Raw genomic sequence first — 15,282 nt, forward strand, 5'->3', positions numbered from 1 at the left:
GAGAATGGACTTAGACACTGTATGGGGCATATTGCTCATGCAGCTATGCCCTCACCTGTGGTATAGTGCACCCTGCCTTAGGGTTTTAAGGCCTGCTAGAGGGGTGATTTACCTATGTCACAGTACCTATGCCATAGCTAGTATTTGGTGTACTTGGCATCCTGAGGGGGATGCCATGTCAACTTTGCCTTTTTCTCCCCACCAACACAGTCTGCAATGGCAGCGTGTATGTGTTAGGTGAGGGGTCCCTTAGGATGACACCACACATGCTGCAGCCCTTAGGGACCTTCCCTGGTCACAGGGCCCTTGGTGCCACTGGTACCTTTTACAAGGGACTTAACTGTGTGCCAATAGTGGAAACAATGGTACATATTTAGTGAAAGAACACTGGTGCAGGGGCCTTGTTAGCAGGGTCCCAGCACACTCCGCATCAGTATCAGGCGAAACGTGGGTGGGAGGGGACTGCAACAAGGAATCAACATAGAATTGCAGAATGCTAACAGCCACTTTGAACCGTATACAGCGTGGAGTTTCTTTTTAGGGCTGATAGGAGAGAGACTTTCCAAGTTCTGTGTCTGTGTCCGTGAATAGAGACTAATCTACTGTATTGTGCATTAAGGCCGCATTACAGTGTGCCATTGGTGGTTGATCAGAATTTTTTTTTAGTGTTGAGGCTGCAGTTTCGATGAGTTACATGTGACTGTTGGCAAGCATTCAGTGCTTGAAAGTCTTGATTACTTACTGTTAGGGGAGAGACTTGATCCAATTAGCGATTGTGCTGTAAGATCAATTTTAATGGTCTTAAGTATGCAGTATGGTTGTTTTGCTTAGGTCATTAGGGGTTGTTGTGTCCTCCATGACTTATGGGTGGTTGAAGTGTTGAACCACTCTGTCTTACACAAGTATATAAACATGGTTATATCGGAAGAGCAGAAACCTAACTGGAGAACAAAGGAGCACAGTATAGGAAGGAAACAATTTGAAATCTTGTATTCTTATCATTAGAAGTCTCAGTAAAGCGTTTAATATGAATGGGGCCTGGAAAGTAAAAAGTGGAGGGGTGATGCACTGTGGTGATGGATGATCTGCTCATGAAGGTATGGTTTCTATTTCTAAATAGTAGGAGTGAGTTGTGAGTCTTATGTAAAAATAAAGGAAAAAAAAACTTTAAAAAAAAGCTTTTCCAATTAGCACAGGTGGTGAAGGGTTGCCTCTGTACTTACCATTTTCACTTCTTCGTTTCTGGTTTTACAGTCTTGACTACTTGTCTATTGGTCACATGTGCTGTTTGTTACAACTTCCTGCATAATACTGCAGGTCTTGAAGATTTTATGGTGTGAATGGACATCTTTTGAAAGTCTGTCTGCAGGAAGCTTGTGTTGTGGGTACCCAAGGTAATTACACCTTATTCTAGGTATCCCCTCTTAGTGGAGTGTAGGCAGTGTCTAGAAGCCAGGCTCTCTAGAGGTAGCTGTGGATGAGCAGCCAAGGCGTATCTGGGAGACATGCAAAGCTCATGCAATACCACTGTAGTCACACAGTACTTACACACATGAAAGGTACCTTTTTTTTTGGAATAAATCACCACAAAAAACTAGAAAAGTAACCTACCATTAGGAGGTAAGTAATATACTAAATATATACACTAGTAATCAGAAATAGGCATAGAAAAGGTTGGAAAACAGTGCAAATAGCAATAACCAATAGTGACCCGGGGGAGCACAAACCATAAACTTAAAAAATGGAATGCAAACAAGCTACCCCCACCTAGGTAAGTAAAATATTTAGACGGGAGCTGGGAGTACTAGAAAACCAGAGGTAAGTAACACAGTACCCCTAGCGACCAGGAATGCAGGAGTAAATCACTGTATTTTCCCCAAATCACCCACAAGGAGTAAAAGAAGAAAAAGACACCCAGGTAAGGCTGCAAGAAAACCAGCGTTGGATTCCTGAAGAAAGAAGACCTGTGGAGAGAGGGGACCAAGTCCAAGAGTCACAGTGGAGTCCAGGAGGAGTAGGAGCTACTACCCACCCAGCTGTAGTTGCACGAGTTGGTCGACAGTGATGAACAGGTCAGCACTGCAGCCCTGGAGCTGGAGAAGAGTTCCTGATGGATGCAGATGATGTCCCACGCTGGAAGGAAGATTGCAGACGGCTGTTGGTGCAGGAATTCCACCAACAAGCCTTGACAAAGGTAAACTTGCGGTTAGTGGAAAAGGGGTGCTGCCAAGGACCAGCAAGGCCCAGGAGGACTCAACCCAGGAGGGGAAGTCACAGGGACCCTCAGCGTTGCAGAGTGTCCACAGGAGCAGAGGCAGCGCCCACAGGAGTCCAACACGAGTCGCAGAAGAAGCCCATGCAGCACTACAAAAGAGGATCCCACGCCACAGGAGAACAACGCCAGAGGCTGTTCTTTGCAGGATGGAGTGCTGGGGGCTGAAGCTACATGTTGCCTGAAGATCCCTTGGAAGAGATGCAAACAAGCCTTGACAGCTGCAAGAGAAGCGGTGCACAGGGGGTACTGTCCTACGTGGGAAGGCAAAGGCTTGCCTCCACCAAAGTTGTTGGACAGCTGGCAGAGAGGACCAAGAGGACTACTTTGGACCACCACCCATGATACAGGATCCACACAGCTCAAGATGAGGGGGGATCCAAGCCACTGGTCATCACTTGTATGTAGGTGCCTGCGGTTGCAGGGGAGTGACTCCTTCACTCCAAGGGATATTCCTTCTTCTTGTGCAGGCTGAAGAGTTGCAGTCTTCTGAGGATGCGCAGCCAGGGAAATGTTGCAAAGCTGGGAGGAGATGTGGGAACAAAGTTGCAGAAGAGTCTTCTTCGTTGTAGCAGCGTTTGTCAGTTTCTGGAGGGTCTATTCGCAGTTCCAGTGGCCAGAAGTCGAAGTGGAGGTTGCAGAGGAGTCCTGCCTGAATCTTGCAAGCCGAATATGAGGACCCACCCAAGAGAGAGACCCTAAATAGCCCTGAAAGGGGGGATTGGTCACCTAACCGGGTAAGCACCTATCAGGAGGGGGATCTGAACTCACCTGCCTGGCCTGGCCACTCAGATGCTCGTAGAGTTCCCTGCCAACCTTGGAAACAAGATGACAGAACCCAGGGACCCTCTGGAGGAGCTCTGGACACCACCTTTGGGGTGGTGATGGACAGGGGAGTGATCACTCCCCTTCCCATTGTCCAGTTTCGCACCAAAGCACGGACTGGGGGTCCCTGAACCGATGTGGAATGGTTTATGCATGGAGGACACCAAATGTGCCCTTCAAAGCAAACCAGTCGCTGGGGAGGCTACCCCTCCCAAGGCAGTCACACCTATTTCCAAAGGGAGAGGGTGTTACCTCCCTCTCCTTAAGGAAATCCTTTGTTCTCCCTTCCTGGGCTTGATCAGATGAAGCCGTAGGAGTGCAGAAACCTGTGTGTGGTGGCAGCAGCTGGAAGTATAATTCCAACATGTTTGATGCCAAAGTCCAAGAAAATGGATCTGGAGTTTGTGGGGGCACCTCTGCTAGTGCAGGGGTGCCCTCACACACAGGTTCCTGCACCCTGCCATCTGGGATGAGAGGGCCTACCATTGGGGTGACTTATAGTGACCTGGTGTAGTGACCTTACTGACAACTGGTGCATGCACCAGTTTCACGCAGGCTTCAATGCCCAGCCTGCAGATCCCTTTGCATGGGCTCCCTATGGGTGGCAGAATATGTGCTGCAGCCCATAGGGATCCCCTGGAACCCAATGCCCTGGGTACCTAGGTACTATATACTAGGGACAAACATGGGTGGACCAGTATGCCAATTGTGGGAAGAATTTAGAATTTAGAGGAGAGAGAAAAACTACTGGGGTCCTGGTTAGCAGGATCCCAGTAGACACTCACATACTGACAACAGGCAGAAAATTGGGTTAACCGTTCCAAGAAAGAGGGTACTTTCCTACATTGTCAAAGTGTAATTCTTTGATGTTCATGGAGAATGCTCTTAAATTGGAAGAAGAGGTCAGAGAACTGGTTGTATTTCATTGAGGGTGGTACAAATCCACTTTCATACTGAAAGGGGTGAGTTAAAGGTAGTTTGTGTGGTTATTATGTGCTTGTGTTGTGAGATCGGTGAAGTCCAGGAAGCTGGTGTATTTTGGGTGGAGGAGGATTGGAAGCGGCTGCCATTCAGTTTTACTGTTGTGTGGATTAAGATAAATAAGTGGTTAGTGTGTTATTCAACAGACCCTCATAGCTCATTGGCGGTTGTTGTGCTGGAAAGACGCTGATGGTGATTGTGCTGCACAATATGATGTGATAACTTTTTAGTGGTTGTGCTGCTGGGCTATTCTGTCACATCAGTAGTTGGTTCATCAGTGACTGAGCTTTGGTTGCATTCCTGGTTGTAGCAAAGCACTAATGGCTTGTTTAGTCGCTGGGTTGCAGGTCATGCTTAGTGATTTAGTTGTGAGTTGTACGCTGCATCTCATCCGTACATATTGGTTGTAAGGCGTGTGTCATGGCTTCTAATGACTGCATGTAATGCTTGTGAGCACTTCCTCAATTACAAATCTCATCAAGTTACTGCTATGGTAGCAGCATAAAGTCATGCCATTGGGTCACGTCTGAAATCTCAATAATGCAGTGATTTCTGCTGCACTCTTACTATCCACTAGCCTGTCAGTTTCAGAACAAAACATCAGGAGAACTCGCAGAGCACAGGTAATTCGTTTGAAAGTTTTACCTTTTGGATCTCTTATTAAAGCTAGTGAAGGTCCTTGCATAGGAGGCTTAGCACCAGCAGCTAAGCCACAGTAGAGGTTGGCAATGATATGGTTAAAATACCCAAATAATTCAGACACAGCCTACTGGTCTCCAATAGCTTGGAGACAAGTACTACAATTTTCTACCCAAAATCATGAACCTAGTGTTGTTAAAAGGCATTATTAGTATTTGGGCCACTTTTGGTAATTGAGCATATGTACTCAATTCTGGTTGGTTAGCCTGAGTGAGCTCATACCATCTTGTTTTGTAGGGAGAGGAGAGGTAAGAATCTGTGTGATACGTGGTATCAATTGTAACTAGGCTGTATGTTTTTTTATCTCTTAGCAAAGCACTGTCCGGGGCCCTACCTGAATGCGTTTTGAGTTTTGAAAGCTCCTGAACTCATTTCACAATTTTAGGCCCCTCAAAACAACCACAGTTTGAACATTGTTTCTATTTTTCCCCAGGTCAAACAGAGAGCCGGGGGAGGATGCCGAATCTGTCAGAGCTGCGCTTAGCTGGCCTGGACTTCACGGATGCCTCACTGCGGCTGGTGGTGCGCCACACCCCTCAGCTGACTAGATTGGACCTCAGCCACTGTAGCCAAGTGGGGGATCAGTCCATTCATCTATTGACTGCTGCTAGCTCCCCCCTACGGGAGACACTCGCCGACATAAACCTCTCCGGTACAGTAACTTTTGCTAACTTATCAACATTAGTGTTTCAAAAAAACAAATATCTGGTCTTCATTTAGATTAAGTAAATTTTAATGCAACTCTTTGTAGAGAGTGCCATTGCATGATTGCTGTTTTGTATGTAGGTTTACCAGTGGTACAAAATGGCTGTTCTCTATGAGGGGTGACACTCATCTGAGATAGGATAACCTCTGTTTAGACCTATTCTTATGAACCTTAAAGTGAAGACTGCTTAGGCTCTGGAGGGAATGACTTGGAGTGAAGAGGCGAGTCACAGTGTGTGTGTGTGGTGGTGTATGTGTATATATACATAAATCATGCAGGAATAGTAAAGTACAGAATTAATTTGAGATCTTGGAGAACGCAACATAAGACCTCCTTGTATGAAGGTCAGACTATTAAACACAGAAAAAATCTCACTAGTGCTACTCATGCATCCTGCACTATCCCATTCTCAACTTGTAACTCTGCCACCTAATGGAGAGAGCATAAACTGCTTCTGTAAAATTTTAGTAAGAACTGTGCTCCCAGTAATGTTCATGCGGGTGTACTGGTACATTCCCACTTGTCTTTATGGTTATCATACTTATCAATATCTTATCTCACATGATTGCATAACAGCAAGAATTGGCCCTTAAGTACTGTTAGAGGTGGGGCCACAGGAGACGTTCAGGAATAGGAGTTCAGAGGTGCTCACAGGAGCTCAGAATTCAAGCATACCAAGTACCTTATCTAGAAACCCTCACTCTCCCATATGAAAGTATTTTTGACTAGATGTATGCAAGTAGTGCATGTATGCTCGAAGATGGTAAAGGTACTGGATTGCACAAACATTTTGCATAGGGTAAGTCTGAACTTGTTTCCTCTGGATTCAGGGAAGTGGGTGACTAGCATCTAAAAGCACAGCGCCATTACGTGCCAATTGCCCACCTTTCCTTCTCCTCAGAAAACTTAGAGCATTGTAGCTTTTAAGACGTCCTACACCAAACTACATTAAATCAATTGAGTATATGTTTGCCCTAATTTGCCAAAAAACATGTTCGCTCAGACTGTCATGTGCTTCATTAGATGTTTTGGGAATTCTTGTCCACCACCAATTGGTCCATTGTGCATCATACCTAGTAGATCAGTTCTCTCCTGCCTGCCTTCCTCTGATTAGTTGGGATTTTGATCCATTCTTCTCCATGCATGCACAATTCCTTTAAATCCCATGCTGTCCTGAAACATGAAACTCCTCTGGAGATCATGCCCTTTGTTACGTAGGGACAGGGTGGTGGTGATGACCTCATCTCATGTTTGTTTCCAAAGGTATGGCTGAATTCCACAAAGAGGACATTCTCTCAGTGCCTTATTTATACTCCTGCATGCTTTTTCATTAAAGTTGGTTCTCCAACATTAGATGATTGATAGATTTACATGCTTGAATATTCACCATAGGCTGGGAAATCCCTGCTACTCATTGTTCACATATCAATGTCCTCAAAAGCTCAAAAAGCATTGAAAACATCATAGACTGTGTGTAGTTCATTCACTACTTTCTGTGACTCAAACTCTGGCTGATAAGTTGAATAGAACTCGGAGCTCCTACGTCCCCACAGAGGCTGATCTGCTCAGAGTTTCTACCACAGTCAAGCTTAGTGTAAAGAAAGCCTCTCACTCTCTCTTCTCAAATTGGAGATGATGTGAGTCTTAACCTTCAAGAACTCTGGTCACCACTACCCCATAACTCAGGCGTGAGTGAAAAGCTAATAGCGAAAGTCTTAAAATCCAATCCTTTCCATTCTTCACCAGCATCTCAAATCTTTCAGCTTCAGTGAACACTGCATCATCGACAACGTGGTCTTTGACACTGTGTAAGTCCTCATTGATGCAGAAATATGATAAAGGTGCTGGAAGTTAGTTGACAAGTGTGCAGTTGACACGAGGAGGCAAACTGACTTCGTGATTGATGAAAACACTGTGTTTAAAGTCTGACCCTCATCTGCAGGCATCCCAATGGTGAACTCTTTGATGACATCATCGATAGTGACTACTGAATCAGCTCTGTTGATGACTCTTCTTCGTTCCACTGTTGCCGGCGCCATGGACATGTCCGTGATCTCAACGTGATAAGCACTACTGATGACGTTGTCAACAATAATTCTTCAGTTGATGTAACCCCGTCGACAACGGTTTTCAAGTACCTGCAACTACACTTCCAAGTGTGCCACAACAAACACTAGTGGCTCAGATGCCATTTGAGCCACTGCTTCCACTCCAACCACCATCAATGCATCCATGCATTGGATAGTCAAACCAGTTTTCAGACTGGTTGATCAGTTAGAGATCACAATAGTAGCATCATGGATGATGAGGCAGATCGTCAGAACTGTACTTTACCTGAGGACACAGCACCGGAGGCCAGAGTATACATTAGTTGATCATCCAAGCCCTGAACCTGAGCCTAAAAACTCTCCATCGGATGATATAAATAGTTTTCATTGTCTCATTGACTGAGCTTCTCAAAAATTCAATTTGCCAGTTTCAACCCTGGAAAAAACATCTTTCTTTTTTGACCTTAGGTACAAATCTAGATGTTTTATGGGAGCCATTCTACTGCTTGATTACTTCCTTTTGCGAGAAGGCTTACTCTGTGTGAAAAATCCAGCAGTGATTACTGTTGCAGCGTTAATCTTTTTGGGATTGACATGCTGTGCATTATTCTGACATCTAGTGATCTAGGATCCGGAATAGTTTTCTTTCTTAGTCCTTCTTTTTTTTTTTTTTTTTTTGGCTAGGTATCGTCTGTTACCATATGGTGCTATGTCAGTCCCATTGTGATGTCAGGCATGTGATCCGGATGCTCTATGCATGGTTGCCATCCCTAGATGTTTTTTTTCCTCCATTGGATCTGGAAGCACGAGCTGAAGCTGTGCAGACACCAAAAAAGAACAAGAAGATTGCCTCTTAAAGGAGAGCAAAGGGAAAGTATACTACAAAGAGAGAGGAGAGAAAAAAACAAATTATCACAGAAAGGTAGGTGAACTATGTGGGTGACTAACCATGCAGTTGGACAATGCAGGGGGCAGGAACCATGGAGGGAAATGGAGAATTCCCCCCTTAGGTTCTGTGCCAAGTGTTGCAATAACTTCACCCCGAACAACCTCCACCAGGTCTGCAGCCTCTGCCTGCCAGAGGAACACTGTGCCAAATGCTATGCATGCATAGAGTTTCAACTCAGGGAACTAAGGACTATGGCAAAATAGAGGCAGGCACTCTACTCCATTATGCAGGTGCTGAAAAAGGGGAACTTGGGTTGTCCCATGAAGAAGCTAGTATGGGCACAAAGGTGGTGCAGGCTGAGGTATTAGACGCTGAAGGTGAGGTTGTCGTTATATAGTCCGAGGTCCACAGAGGGGAAAAAACACAAGGAGGATGAACTCTGAAAATGCCCTCAATGGGGGTGGAGGGAGTTGCCGGACCAAAAACATCAGACTCTAAATCCCCCAAGACCTCCTGCTGAAAGAATCTTTTCAAAGGAAAGTCAAAAACCAAGAAGCCCCATAGGTCCTGACACCAGTGGAGGACATCCCTCGGAAAAGCTCTTGATGTTGAAGTAGGGCAGTCAAGCGCAAGCAATGGAATTGGCAGTAGTTGAAGCCCTCGTTCCGAAGAAGAGGGCAAACATGCTCAACACCGAAGTCTAGTCTAGTGGAAGACACTTCTAAGTCACAATGGTGGCCATCCTTCAGAAAAGTGATTAAGGTGCATCCTTTAAACTTTAAATCCCAGTGAAATGATAGGTGGAACTGAACCAGAAAGGTAGAACACTCACACTCTAGAGCCAGAGGAAGAAGAGCAGATGATTGTCTTCAAAGAAGACGATCTAGAGTCCCAAGGGATATTCCAGAATGTCGATGCACCGGAGGAAGGAGTCGACTCCTGCCCTTTGAGGTCATCCCCTCCACATGACATTGCCCTGTACAGTCGTGAAGAGGGCAGTGGACAAATATGTCATTCAACTGGAAGAGGAGAAGACAAAGACCTACTTTCTACTAGAAACCTTCCTACTCTTGCAGAGCAAGAGCCAATACCTCCTGATGCTACCCCAGTATATACAGGCAATACAACAACGGTCTCAATCATTGTAGCTATTGCAAGAGAGAGGACCACTGTACCAGCATTCACCGGCCCTCCCCTGGAGAAGGAGAGCAAACAAGCGAAGCTGGTCGAAAAGAGGAATGAAGAGCAACAGCACAGTGGAGGATTGCTAACTCCAATGCCCTCCAGAATCATCACTCAGTGGGAAGAAGTGAAACACCTCCCAGAGCAGTTTCAGAGACAGGCAGCCTTGCTCATGGATGAGAGAACTATGGCCAACACATGCCTGAAGTCCGCACTTGATCTGGCAGATAAGGCAAACAGGCAGATGGTCCGGGACGACCCCATGGCGAGATGCCTGGATGCGGGTGTCATGCACCCTGTACATCTTGGCCTTAGATGATTCCCTGCAGCAGTTAAAAAAAATACAAAGGCCAACATTTCTAAAGCCACAGTGAATACTGCAGTTTCGAGGACACTAACAAAAAGGAACATTTTGCAATTGGAAACCTTCCAGGGTGCACCCTCACAGTCACCTTAACAACACAAGTCAACAGCAGGTGACAGTGCAGCAGTAACAGTTGGAAACAAATCTACACCAGCCCTTTTGAGGTCCTACAAGAGGGAGGGGCCAGCCCTCCAGAGGGACAAATGTCTCAAACAAGTAACATTACACACAATCCGCCCTCCCAGGTGTGGAGGAGAGTCACGTCAGACAAATAGGTTCAGAAAATTCTCCAGTATTGGATCTTTCTTAGATTAACATTCTTGAATCATTCCCAGTCGTCAATGTGGGAGTCCCACGGTATCATTGCAGTGCAGTTCTTAATGTTACAATAGACTATAATGTTAATGAACAATCATTTTGATAGCTTATCCATGACCTTTTAAAATGAACCAAACTCTGGTAATCTGGTGACCGCACCCACCAGAACACTCCCAGAGACTGAGTATTCAGATTTTCTACTGCATGTTGTGTGAAGAGTCTCCCTGAGCTCTGCTCAGTTTTCTTCAAACCAGTGTTGGAAAGTTTGTTTGCTTCTACTGCCGTGTCTGAGACATCTAAAAAAGGGCTTTTCAGGTCCTGCAGTTCAAGTGGGAAGAAAAAACTTCATCCTGAAGACCCCCACAAGGATTGTCTGCACTGCCTCTACCCTCAGCACAAGGTAAAGGACTGCTAAGTCTGTCACACCTTTTCCACCAAAATGTTGGGAGGACAGGGAGGGGAGGCTTCTACTGTGACATGAAAAGGCCAAGTCAGAGACCTCATAGTTCTGAGGAAAACAGGGACACCTCAAACATGTCAGAAGCGATCACATTAGATAGAAAGATCCCATGATCAAGGGACGTCAGAGAAATACAGAAAGGCCCTTTAAAAAAGCACACCATGGGTCTGCTAAGTACAGTTCAAAAAGGGAGAAGGAAAAACTGTCCTCAAACTGCCACATAAGAGCCCAGCACTCAGTTTGTAAGTTTGGGGGGTAATCCTTCAAGATCCTCCTCAGAACAGTCGACGATGAACCAAAAGACCACTTTGAAACTCTTGACAACAATCGCCTCAACGTCAAGAACACCATTGTTGATGACAGCAACATCAATGGTGCCTTCCATTTCTTTGTCTGCATCAATCCTTTAATGTATGTAATTGTTGCTGAAGGCTCCGTCTGTCGGCAATGACACTGTCGATGAGAATTACTTTATCGATGATGAAGGTTACAAGACATCCCCTACAGAATCAGCAGCCACTGGCTCAACGACAACATCGTCAATGACACTAAAGCTAACAAAAACATCCCTCTTGCATGCTCGCACATCCCCAAGCAAGGTGTCTCCTCTTGGGCCTAGAAAAATAATAAAAATTTTACTAGACCTGCAGGGAAAGTAACCTTAATCTACTCGTCCTAACTGTAATGTTCTTGACCCGTAAACTGTCTTAAATTGTGTTATCCTAGGCAAAGGTTTTATTTTACAGATTCGCCTGTTTCTTTATTCTCACATGAGTGCACATTCAAATGTGAGTTCAGCATTTCTGCTGTACAAAAAAACCCTCTTTTGTTTGATTAAATGACTAAACATTTGTTCATGTCTAATAAGAATCTAGCCTGCATACACATGGTCCATGATTTGCCTCTTAGTTTACTAATAGCAGTGCCATCAGGGCAGGAGTGTTTCTCAGTTTGTTTAAATACTCACCTTTAATAAATATATCACTAAAGAATGATGTGGTTGCACACTGTCAACTGTCATTTACAGGCAGTAAGGTTCCAAGAAATGTCCAAAAACCTTCCCAGTAACTTGCAGCATTGCTGATAAAACTACGTAATCTGTGAAAAGTGGGTTAAAGAACAAATACTTATCATTAGCACATCACCAACTAAAGTGTTCTGATTTGTTTTCATCCTATTAAAATATTTGTTTCCTCACACAAGTACAAAAATGGACTTTCATAACACTGAAAAATATTTTGAAATGTTTGTACAGTTGACTTAGGTTTTTCCTAACAGACAGTATTTAAATAACTAACACCCTACTGCCTTTCATTTCTTACTCTGTACAGCAGGTCAGACAGTTAACCTTAAAAAATCCTGGAACTCGACAGTCAGAAGGAAAAGTAATTGTAGTAAGACAAACTGACTTTTGACCTCTGTCTCTGAACACAGAGCAAATGTGACAAATTAAAATATAAAGGCATCTTTATTGCTCCTTCACTTTCTGACTGAACAGAACACCTGTTCTTTGTCAGCTCGCTAGAAGGGGCGAGTAGTTTCTAAAAATAGCATGACCTGATAGGATATGGCTCTCCATTGCGAGTCGTTGAGTAGATTTTTTTTGGGGCTTGGCTTTTCACACATGTGGGGAGTCGGATGATGATGGTCCTTAAAGAACAGCCCACAGCTCGTCCAAACTCCAAATAATATATAAAGAAGAGGAAGAGCATAATTATGGAGAATATTACAGGCAGGAGATGTAGAAAGACCCAGACATTATGGGGGGCATTTCCAAAAATATGACAAACCTTATTCTGAAGATGTATACTGCAGTTACCCATGTCTTTATTCCAAGACCTTCAGGAGATGTTGAAGGACTACGTACGAGGTTTCCGGAACCCTCAACAGAACACACTGCTTCTCCAATCCCACCTCCGTCCCCAGAACAACAAGGCCTAGCCCTCTTGTGACGCCCTGGATGACTCCTGCATCAAATAACGCAGCACCTCCTAGGTGTGATCCTTTGTCGTCGGACGATGACAGAGAAGAGGGAGAAATTCCTGACAGTCAATCCACCCACAAAGAATGGAACGACTATTTGATTTCCACTCCATCTCTTCCAACACCACTGCCTGTAGACTCTCCTCATGATGACTTAGGAGGGTTTCACAGCCTAAGGAGAGGGTGGCATGGAGAGTTCAATTACCGCTATCATTAAAACAGTCTAACTGTCTTCTCTATGATTTTAAAGAGCCAGCAAAGATTCAAAACGAGCCATCCCAATAATTGACTACATATGGGAAGGAGACAAACATCATGGCAAACCCTGTGACTGTAGCAGCTGTGTTACCACTTATAGATAAGAAGTACAAGGCACTGGAAGACTCGCCTGCATGCCTAATCGGACATACCAAACCAGACTCTGATTTCCCAAGCGGATCAGCACCGTTACAAAACACGATTTAAGCTTATCTTTGCTCCACCAGACAAAGAGGGCAGGCACTTGGACAATATAGGTAAAAGGTTTTCAACCATCTCTGCCATCACAGTTCGTGCGGCCAACTCACTTGCCATCTTGGGTCGATATGATCAACAAATGTTATCTGACATCAGTACAATCATTGATCTGGTGCCAGACAGAAGATCTGAGGCGAAGAAGGTCCTGCAGAAAAGGGCAAAACGCATCATCTGCAGTAATAATAGATTGTTCAATAGACTTAGTCTCTACTGGGTTTCAGCATCTGGCGCTGTGGGTTTCAGCATCTGGCAGGTGCTGCTGTTTTAGGGAGGCAAGGTTGGCTGAAAGCTACATTCTCCCGGCCTGAGTTAGTCAAAAGTTCTTGATATGCCCCATGACCGAGAAGCCCTCTTCAGGAAACACATGGATGATACCTTACAGACCATCGTGGCTGGCACTGACACTGCTAAATCATTTGGCACTCTGCAATTTTGCCTTTTGGGGAGCACGCAAAAGAAGTTTCCCATCATATAGAGGAGGATATCGGCATTTTCAGCAGTACCATCCTTTCCAGCAATATAGGCCCTCCTACTAACAGCAGCCTTATAAGCAACCACCCACAGTGGCCTGTAAAAAACAAAGCACCAGAAGGAAACAGACTTCCCAGGTTCGAGATACCAGTCTCAATCACTGACCACACCCAGGTGCCAGTTACCCCCAATAATTTTGAGGCTCTGGGTGCAAAGATTTCCAACTTCCTCCAGCAATGGTGGCAAGTAACACCAAACAGATGAGTATTGGATGTGATCACCTACAGTCATACCCTGGAATTTATCAAGAGGCCACCAACCACTCCACCAAGAGGAGCACACCCACCTCGTCTTCACTTGCTCAGGAAGGAAGCCTTAACCATGTTGGCCAAAGGAGCAATAGAAGAGGTTCTCCCTACCCAGAATGGAATGGGTTTCTCTAAAAAAGATATCTGGGGAATGGCAACCTATTCTGGACCTCCGAAAATTAAACAGGTATCTACGGAAGCAATTCTTTTGGATGATAACCCTTCCAGACATTCTGCATCTCCTAAACCACAGAGACTACATGACAACTCTGGATTTGCAGGATGCATACTTTCACATCTCCATACACCCCATGCATCGCAAATTACTGTTTTTGTGTAGCTGGTACCCACTCCCAGTTCATGGTTGTCCCATTTGGTCTTGTCAGCACCCTGCATTTTTACGAAATGCCTGGCTCCTGTGGTAGCTTCTTCCAGGAAGGAAGGTAATCAGGTATTCCCGTACCTCGATGACTTGTTGATAAAAGCATCCACGGCTCGCCAAGGGTTGAAGGGTGCAGAAGCTTGACTATTGTTATTCCACAGATTAGATCTTACTGTGAGCTACCAAAAATCATCAGCAATCCCATCTAAGAGAATAAAATTCCTGAGAGCAGCTTTGAATACTATCCAAGACAAAGCCATCCTTTTCCAGATCATACAACAAAGACTCAAAGAACTGGCTCGCAAGCTCTCCAGAAAAAAGTCTGTTTCAGTGCGTCTGTTCAAATTGCCCTAGCTATGATGTTCCCTGCAATCAATCTGGTACCTTTTGCATGCCTAATGATGAGACCGTTACAAGAGGAGCTAGACAAACAATTAATCTAGACAGTAAGATCCTTTGACGATCTAGTGACATTCACCCCAGGTATGATGGAAGCGCTAACCTCGTGGTTGCAAACCAACCACCTGTCAGAAGGTCCCATGTTTCTTCCCCAAATACTAGGTATCATAATAATCATGGATGCCTCCTTAGAGGGCCGGAGTGGTCAGCTACAGGATCTAAATATTAATTGAAATGGTCTCCATCCCAAAAGAGAATGCACTACAGTCACTTGGTGCTCATAGCTATCTAACCCAATCTTCTAGCTTTTCTGCCAAGTATAGCAGGGTCATCAGTGTTAATTTGCCCAGACATCACTACCAGCATGCACTATCTGAATAAGGGGGCACAAGGTTGCTTGCTTTTTCCCAGGGAGCTCAGGAAATATGGAGCTGGTTGATAACACATGGGATAAACTTCAGGCAGAACATGTTCTGGGG

The 15,282-nt window shown here is 44.8% G+C and overlaps 1 protein-coding gene across 3 annotated transcripts in view; it reads left to right on the forward strand.

The window, feature by feature from the left end:
* Positions 1-15,282, forward strand: part of FBXL19 (F-box and leucine rich repeat protein 19) — a 388,122-nt gene that overhangs the window by 290,888 nt on the left and 81,952 nt on the right. For all 3 annotated transcript variants that reach the window (XM_069244160.1, XM_069244159.1, XM_069244161.1), the window contains one exon: positions 5,211-5,429. In XM_069244160.1, coding sequence (XP_069100261.1) covers positions 5,211-5,429 — 219 coding nt within the window. The remainder of the gene's footprint in view (positions 1-5,210; positions 5,430-15,282) is intronic.

The sequence above is a fragment of the Pleurodeles waltl genome, chromosome 7, assembly GCF_031143425.1.
Source record: "Pleurodeles waltl isolate 20211129_DDA chromosome 7, aPleWal1.hap1.20221129, whole genome shotgun sequence".
NCBI classification, from domain to species: domain Eukaryota; kingdom Metazoa; phylum Chordata; class Amphibia; order Caudata; family Salamandridae; genus Pleurodeles; species Pleurodeles waltl.